Source organism: Pseudochaenichthys georgianus, chromosome 12 (genome assembly GCF_902827115.2).
Source record: "Pseudochaenichthys georgianus chromosome 12, fPseGeo1.2, whole genome shotgun sequence".
Lineage (NCBI taxonomy): Eukaryota > Metazoa > Chordata > Actinopteri > Perciformes > Channichthyidae > Pseudochaenichthys > Pseudochaenichthys georgianus.
The window spans coordinates 18,023,250-18,031,526 of NC_047514.1; the positions used below are offsets into that span (position 1 = coordinate 18,023,250).

The 8,277-nt window shown below is 39.5% G+C and overlaps 1 protein-coding gene across 2 annotated transcripts; it reads right to left on the reverse strand.

Annotated features, from left to right (window-relative positions):
* Positions 1 to 729: 729 nt before the first annotated feature.
* LOC117456060 (sushi domain-containing protein 2-like) lies at positions 730 to 7,926 on the reverse strand. 2 transcript variants are annotated; one of them, XM_034095781.2, is made up of 14 exons: positions 7,795 to 7,926; positions 7,479 to 7,677; positions 7,061 to 7,212; positions 6,783 to 6,932; positions 6,524 to 6,698; positions 6,230 to 6,431; positions 5,394 to 5,479; positions 3,730 to 3,998; positions 3,510 to 3,644; positions 3,204 to 3,359; positions 2,840 to 3,088; positions 1,542 to 1,725; positions 1,043 to 1,137; positions 730 to 960 (listed from the first exon to the last, which is right to left on the reverse strand). In XM_034095781.2, exons 1-14 carry the CDS (start codon positions 7,856 to 7,858, stop codon positions 746 to 748), a joined length of 2,331 nt encoding a protein of 776 aa, XP_033951672.1. In that variant the 5' UTR covers positions 7,859 to 7,926; the 3' UTR covers positions 730 to 745. The 2 variants fall into 2 exon arrangements, with proteins under 2 accessions (XP_033951672.1, XP_033951671.1); XM_034095780.2 differs by having other exon boundaries at positions 6,783 to 6,950; positions 7,795 to 7,925.
* Between the last annotated feature and the right edge of the window lie 351 nt (positions 7,927 to 8,277).

An 8,277-nucleotide genomic window follows, 5' to 3' on the forward strand; every position in this document is an offset into this window, starting at 1 on the left:
TTTCCTTTTTTGGTACCTTAGCTGATACTTAACTCCATAGATTCAGGAAGGAAAGAAGAGTACATGCAACAAGGATTTAGATTTGTTCAGCATAGTATTTGAGAGCATGTAATGTATTTGTTTGAAAAGAGAGAAACCAGGCAGGGAAAAGTTAATCAATGACCTTTGTGATCATGCTACAATTTACTTCTCCACTTCATTTCTGTTGAGAATGAAGGCATTGTTCTAGATATACCAATGTCGGTCGATTGGTTAAACACTTAAAAACCTGGGGCAGACAGACAATCAGTGTGACCCTAAGATCAAATCCAAATCACTTTAGACTGTAGACTTTTTAGCGACACAACACTTGTAGTGTATAATGAATACCTGTCGTCATGTTTGATATTCTTATCAACCAGTCAGAAAGCAGACCGTTTTCATTTCTATGTGGAAAAGTAATTGTCACATTGGTCCCACAGCTAAGGGCAATGCCCGTAGAAGCAAGGTGATTGAATAAATCATTTGTTCATTTTCCAAGGCATTTCAGAATTGTAGGCATAAGACAGGCCTTGACTGTGTGAAAGGCCTCCTCATACTGACATTGAGACTCAATACAAATATAGTAGCTCGGATACATAATCATTTGTTCTGAAAGTGATTTAATTGTTTGTGTATTCCAACACTTTAGAGCACTCACACACATGCATGGCACACACTGCTGATTTGTGAAGATAAAATCATTGGAAATGAGAGATTTTATAATTTATTTATACCGGGAACCACACATTTTGTATCTCCTCCGAACCACACAGTTTGTGTCTCCTCCAGACCACACGCCGTCCCACTGGCATACGCGCACCGATGGTCCTGTGAGAGTGAAGCCTTCGTTGCAGAAAAGGTTCACCTTAGCCCCCTGTAGATATGTGGTCCCCTCCTTCTTTCCATTACTTGGTGGTGAAAACCATCCACAGGATATCACTGCAAAGCACAGCAATAACTCATACAGTGAAACCAAATCTCAGCAACCACTCATTCATCACATATGTGTTTATACACTCACCTGGCTTTAGATCTTCTTCAAGAGAAATGTGACTTTGGTAAGATATTTTTGAAGCGTGTCCCATTCTGGGACTACGACCCACCAGGATATCGTACCTACAGGACATAGGTGATCATAAAATTCAAATATAGTGTACAATTAAATCATAAGCAGTGGATATATCATTACTTTAAATGTCTTGGAGAGATTTCTTGCCTGGCCAATTTCCATCTTATTCAAACTAATACCTTTAGTTTATCACAAGGACATCATCAGGGTTATTTTTTAAGACTTCATTTGAGAAAGCTAATGTAAGACCCACCTAAGACATCATTTAAACTTCTTTCACATGCTAAACTGTAGGCCTACTCCATTAAGACAAGTAAACTGAACTGCATGTGTAAAGGTGTAAAAGCATGGTCTTATTTTTACTGAGATGGCTAACATTAGTTTTTTAACAAAAAGGACACGTTTTTTAATGATTAATAATATTGAGATAAAGAACATTTTTGTCTCGTACCTGCAGAACTGAGAGCCCGGTCCCGAGCATATCTCAGACGTCTGATTAGCTAATGGGTCATTAGGATTCTCCGGGATAGAAAACACTGGAAGAAAACTTGCGTCATGTCTGGGAGCATACAAAAATGTGTCCAAAAGATATTCTGAATCATATGTGAACAATGCAGACTGGTTGGAGATGGCCCCTGTAAGACAAAACAGAAAGATACTATTAAATGTTTTTTTATTTTAAGTGGAAAATCTGCAACATTGACATAGTTTGCACGAACAGACAAAAGAGAACATTAAAATATCTCCATGAAAGCATGACAAGAAGAGTACATGACCCAAAAAAAGAGCATTATGGAATAGCGAAAAATACCTTACACTTTGGGTAGCTATGTTTAATTATTCCTTACTAATGTCCATGATAACTTCTACTGTGAGTTATGAATACATGTATAGCTCCAGGTTTTCTTTTTTAATTTCACTCATGTTTAGCGCTTCCTGTTTTATTTTGATACTCAGCTCTCACTTCCTGCCCTAGTTTGTTTTCCCGCCAGTTTTGATAGCTGGCCTGATTAGCTTCACTTGTTTCTCATTATCCCTGCAATCACCAGGCCTCTGCTCTGGTACCACTTCCCATTTAGTCCGTCACTACTTATACAGTTCGTATGTAGATGGATCTGTTTGCCTGTGACCTGTTTCTTCCTACCTGCCTTCTGGACTTAATGCCTGTAAGCCATTTTAAATATCCATTGAACTGTTGCTGCTTCATCTGTATCTGTGTTTAGTTCTTTCTCCTGCTACCTGTAGGCTACTCCGAATCTTAACACATGAACTAAATTAGTATTACCCACCAATCGAATCAATCATTAGCTTCACTCTCTCATTTCACTAAACAAAAGTGTTTCTATTCCTTATGTGGAAATATAATATAATCTAAATGTAATACATACCAACAACTGTAATATATGTTTCAAATATCATGCTAATTTCATATTGAATTAGGTTTTGTTGGGTATACAACATATGAATTTCATTCATATGTCACATGGTGAAATATTTGTTAATAGTTTATATTGCTTGGCTTTTATGTATGTTTTGTATATTCCGTTTGATTATTGTGTGCTTCTTTTGGATTGGTGCATTGTGTAATTTTTAACTGGTTTTACTTCCTGTTTCATGCTTTTATTTTGAAATGTTTTAGACTGTGTTTTTAACCCCTTTACTCATGAAAGAAGGTAAGCAACCTAATGCAAATACCACATGCATTTTCAACAACAGGCATATCAATCTGAGTTGTGAATAATGTCTTACAGCCTGCCCCAAAGTTGAACACCTCCTCTGGATTTGTGCGATTCTGCACGAGTTCCCCGTTGGTGAGAGCGAGGTCGTCTTTGGGGTCACCGTTCATTTTCCCCAGCAGTCCCATGGTGGTGTCTATGAACTCTTCAGGCAGGAGTACGGTGGTGGTCATGGTTCCCTCTCTCAGGCGCACTTCCACTCCAACTCCACTGCTGAACATCACGGTCACATTGGAAGAGGTAGGAGAAAACACAAACACACCTAGAAGAGAGATGGGGTCAGGAAAACGTTTTGTAGTCTAGCTGTCAAATGAAATGAACAAAGGGATACCATTTATAGATTTAATCATGGATACAAAGATAAATCAGGCTCTCACCGTGTAGGTCCATCCAGCTCTGCTCAGAAAAGGAGAGTGTTTTTTGATTCTGCAGCACCTCAAGGCCAATATGACCGCTGACCAGCCGCACCTCAATAATATCAGAGGGTGTTTCTTGCATGGCTACAGACGTCAACTGTGTAGCTTTTACAGTTCCTAATAGTAAGAGAATTAGAGCAATGACATACGAAAAATATTTTAATGTGCATTGTGTTCTTTATAGAAATGAGTACTATATCATTTACATAACACTGAAGAGATGTAAAGACATGCATTTAAAACATCTAAATGCCTTAAGTAACTCACCATTTACAGGCTCAGTTCTGCCTTGAATTGTCAGCCCTTTCGCAAAAGAAGTCACCAAAGTGTATTCCCCAAAGCCATTGAAGGAGTAGCTGACACCATCGAATGTTATGAAGTGGGGATCTCCAAACACCACAGCTGCCATTACACACACAAAAGTAAGAATTGCATTTCAAATAGTCGCTTAAAAACTCATTAATATTGTGCTAAATGATTTACTTACCTGAACTGGGGGACTTGTACCGTCTGCAGTCGCTGGAGGGCCGGAGTTTGAAGTAGAAGTGGCAGTTGTCAGACCACAGGCAGCAGTAGTAGAAACTCAGGACGTCGTACACCCAGTGGGAATCTCCTGGGATTCGAGGGGGTTTCTTGAATGGAGGTGAGCCCCAGTCGTGTGCTCGGTCTGGAGAACTTCCCCCATTCGAGTCTGCGGTCAGCACCTGAGCACCGGTGTTGTCATAGCAACACTGTTGTCCCGATGCATACATTGGACTGTTGATAAATATCCAAAAACAAATTCAGTTAGATGTTGAACCCCGATGCAACAAGTAAGGAGCTACACTATAGGCTCTTACACTCGATGCTAACGTGAGGATTCAAGATTTAAAGGCTTTTTGCAATATATGCTCTACAGTAGCTACATTGTAGTTTGTGCAATGAAAATCTTAAGTCAGGCTCCTCCAACAGGGCAACATACAATATGCTTAGAATAAGATGAAAATACATAACAACGCGCATTAGACAAAATGGTTTAAGTTGCATGAAAAAAAGATATATACATGTAAAATAGAATAAGAATGTATATACAGTGGGCTTGAATAAATACACTGTTAACATGCTGGTGTAAGCCATGTGTAAACCATGTTAACCATCGTCATTTAGCTTATTAGCATGCTATCCATGCAGGATTTAATCATAAACTTAAATATTGATAAAGTGTAAGAATATATGTATTTTAAAATGACATAGAAACCCATCTAATATTTTTTGAGATATTACAGTCTTGACATTGCTTAAAAGTATGTAGCCACTTATAATTATCAGCAAGTAAATCAATGAGTGATGCTTGATCAATAAGTTAAATGATATACAGCAGGGCAACTGGACGAGTTGAACGCATCAGTTCCTTACATTAAAAATAATTGCACAATAATTAGTACTTAGTACGGTGGTGGCGAAGTCCATAGGGACTTGGCTTGGCAACTGGAAGGTCACCAGTTCAAGTCCCGGAAAGACCAAGTGCTACCGAGGTGTCCCTGAGCAAGGCACCGTTCCCCACACTGCTCCCTGGGCGCCGTACATAATGGCAGCCCACTGCTCCTAACACTAGGATGGGTCAAATGCAGAGAAACCGTTTCTTTACATAGTACCTGTACTACATAATGACAATACGTTGAATCATCATCATCATATCAAATTTAAATTAGTGGTAAAACCTCTACAATAGTGTTTTTGCGACGGCTTCCTCATCTGTCTACATTTGTTTCTGTTTCTGTCCTTCCCACTAACCAAAGCCATTGAAACTCTTTGAAGCTTTATTGCCATTCTGTCCACCAGATGCCCGAGTTTCCTCAGCCCGGTCACATGACTCCCACGACCTGCCGTCTCATTTCCCTGTACATCACCCTGTACAAATAAGCCTCCTATTTCCCCTGTCAGTGACCCTTAATCTGCATGCCCCCTTTCCCGTGTCCTTTAGTTTGCACAAGCAAGATAAGGCGGTTATTTACCGTAAGTGCTTTATTTCGGGTGAGGTAGCATGGGCGAGGTAAGGTGTGGGCAAGTCTTTGAGCTTATAGATTTGAGTATGTTTCGGATGGATTGCAAATGCATTTATAATATTTCAAATAAAAAGTTGACATCTGACTGTGAGAGTGTAGGACTCACCTGGCCTGTATAGACCTCACACAGTGAACAGATCCTGGGTGGTAGGTGCACACACTCCCCTTCTCTATGTCACAGCCATAGTCTGTCTGCGGAGAGAGATACAGCCTTTATAACCGGTGTTCATACAAATACTGCAGTCCAGAAGCATATTATTATAGTACCATTTATAATAAAAATGATATTAATGTGACAAAGGCAACCACTCAGATAGTCCATTCGCTTGTGTGATGATTCACACTGAATCCTCATCAATACACTCACCAGTCATTGCAGGTCAGTAATGGCTTTGCCTAACCCTAGTTGTAAAATGTTTAAGATAAAAGGCAACAGATCGATGCTAGAATGTGTTCTGCTTGTAAATAGACCCCTGCCTGTCTTTGTAATGATAAACACACAAAGCAATTACACACTTTCATCTGGGTAATGCCTTACAATTCCCACACTGTGATGACATCTCTTTTCCATTTACTCCTGCTGTTTTACTTTGCAAGTGTGATTGATGTTTATCTGTGCAAAATGATTATCAAAGTAATTAACCTGTAACACAATGGTGTCTGTGTAGGGTTAACTAACCCTTTTTAACAAGGCTGTCAAGTGATGGCACTATCCAAATCTATTCGTGATACCTCACACGATACAATGCAACTTTATTGTCAGTGTACACATGTTACTGCATGTTAAAACTAAGTGGTTCATTTTCTTGAACTTTATAAGAATGCAAAGTTAATATCAGTGTGGACAGACTCACAACAAAAGTCACATTTTAAGTGCAGCAAGTTTAGATTTGGCTGCAATCATTTGAGATAGCTTTGTGAATGAGGTTTTAACAAACTTACATGAAACCTCCCTGTGTCTGCTCTCGCTTGAGCCAGGGTGCAGGGGCAGTCTATGAGCTCACTCAGGAAGTTGGGCAGCTCATTCTCCAGCTGGTTCCATGCTACACATTTATCCAGGGCCCAAACTGTCGGGTTCTGCCTGAACTTCTCCTCCAGATGCCAGGCCAGAGCGTGATCGTCCGTCCATGCGGCCTGCACATTCCTAAATGAAACGCATGACGAACACAATACAGCTGACAAGTATATTAAGATGTTTAGTGACAGTACATCTTGAAGGGTATTTGCACCACATACCACATGCCATCAGGGTAGATACTGGGGCTGATGCGTAGAGAGCCAAGCTCCCAACTTGAAAAGCCGTTCTCTGCTGGTTTAGGCAAGAAACTAAAGGAACCACTGTTGGGCTGATCCTTTGCAAGCGAGTACAGATACGCCCACTCACCAAGCCAGCTGTCTGTATATGGTTCTCCTACAGAGAAACATTTCACAGGTTCAGTGTTTTTCACCATTAATCTCCAAAGTGTAAATGTAGTGTAGGAATAGACTTACTCACCTGTCTCCCTGTACCCCCAGAGCTCTATGTTGACCCTCTCCGCTCTGACCAAAGACGTATTCCATGTCATCTCAAGGTTGCCACGGACATCAGTTGTACCATAGTACTGCCATTTTGTTGAGTTGACCAGAATCGCCTTGAATTTAGCATCTAACTTTTCAATAAGTACTGTACCAACACATTTGAATGACCAAATCATTATGTTAATGTCAAAAGCAATTGGAAAACTAAATAAATTGTTAGTCATCTTAAAAGCGCTATGCAGATAGATACAGTACCTGAGAGCCAGGCTCCAGTTCTATTAAACGTAGTGCCATTATCAGAGGAGATGCTCAAAGGAACCCACCCGGTTTCGTACAAAAGTGGGGAAATGCAATGGCCTCTACTGGTTTCATCCACATACCCCTCCGTTTTGATATTGTCATGGAACCTGCCATTATAAAAGAAGCAAGTTGTTTTTAATGAAGTCACGTTTCTTTTTACTGTAATACGAGAGAAAACGGTTAACATCCCAGAAAAAGCTCAAATGGAAAACTTGTATTCTTATATTATTGTCTACCAAGTCATTGTATATACATACAATGACTTGGTAGTCAATAATATAAGTATAAACGTTTTTTATTCAGCTTTTATCAAATATATCACTAGAACAGGTTTAGCACCAAGTCAACACGGAAGTGTGAAAGAAAGTCTTACCTGCATATAATCTCTGAGCTATTATTAAAATTTGCGTTAAGGACAATAAAATCTGTCCCACCCAACATGGACCCGGAGTGTGGAAGGATCTCCACACAGTATTCTCTGTAATCTGTACAGCAGTTCCCTAGAGAGGTGCATGTTGAGTGGCATGAACACAAATCTAGTTTTTTGCCACAGTTTCCTTCACATGTCTGACCTGTTTTTATAAGGAGAAAGAGGAGTTAAGTCTGGAGTGTGTGTTTCAGAAACAATTTAAAGTTATAGAAACATATTTCCAAATGTAAGAGATGAAGTGCAGTCTTTAGTTACTTACCTAATGTCCTGCAGATACATGAAACCAGAAGGACACATATAACTACAGTGAATCTGTCCATCATGGCTGAGGGAAACTGCTGCTCTCTTGGTTGGCTTTCTCTGAATTTGTTCCAGGATTATGTACTCGGATGTTTCTAAACCTTGGCCCTTTTTTTTAAATCACAGGCATTTAAAATCCTCTGTTTGATCATTAACTTGATTCTGACTGACTCTATCATCAATATGTCTACCTTTGACCATGTGTCCCTCCGTGCCAATCAGTTAGTCACATCTATTATCTACTTGATGGATTTTACATTGTAAAGCTGGCGAAAACTCATGTAGGCTCTTAAAACGACGTACAATCATATTTAGATAAAGATATAACAATTAGGGAGATATACACATATAAAACCTGCTTTCATACATCAAATATAAGCCAATAGTGATGTGAAATACATGACTTACTTTATTATAAGCCTTCTTTAAATTAATTCTTATT

Bases quoted from the DNA above. Each gene is read 5' to 3' on its own strand.
- LOC117456060 (XM_034095780.2), bottom strand. From the start codon at position 7,858: ATGATGGACAGATTCACTGTAGTTATATGTGTCCTTCTGGTTTCATGT. The intron at 6,699-6,782 runs GTGAGTAAGTCT...GTTTCTCTGTAG, and splicing joins CTGGGGGTACAGGGAGACAG to GAGAACCATATACAGACAGC. The intron at 5,480-6,229 runs GTAAGTTTGTTA...CTCTCTCCGCAG, and splicing joins CAGACACAGGGAGGTTTCAT to ACAGACTATGGCTGTGACAT.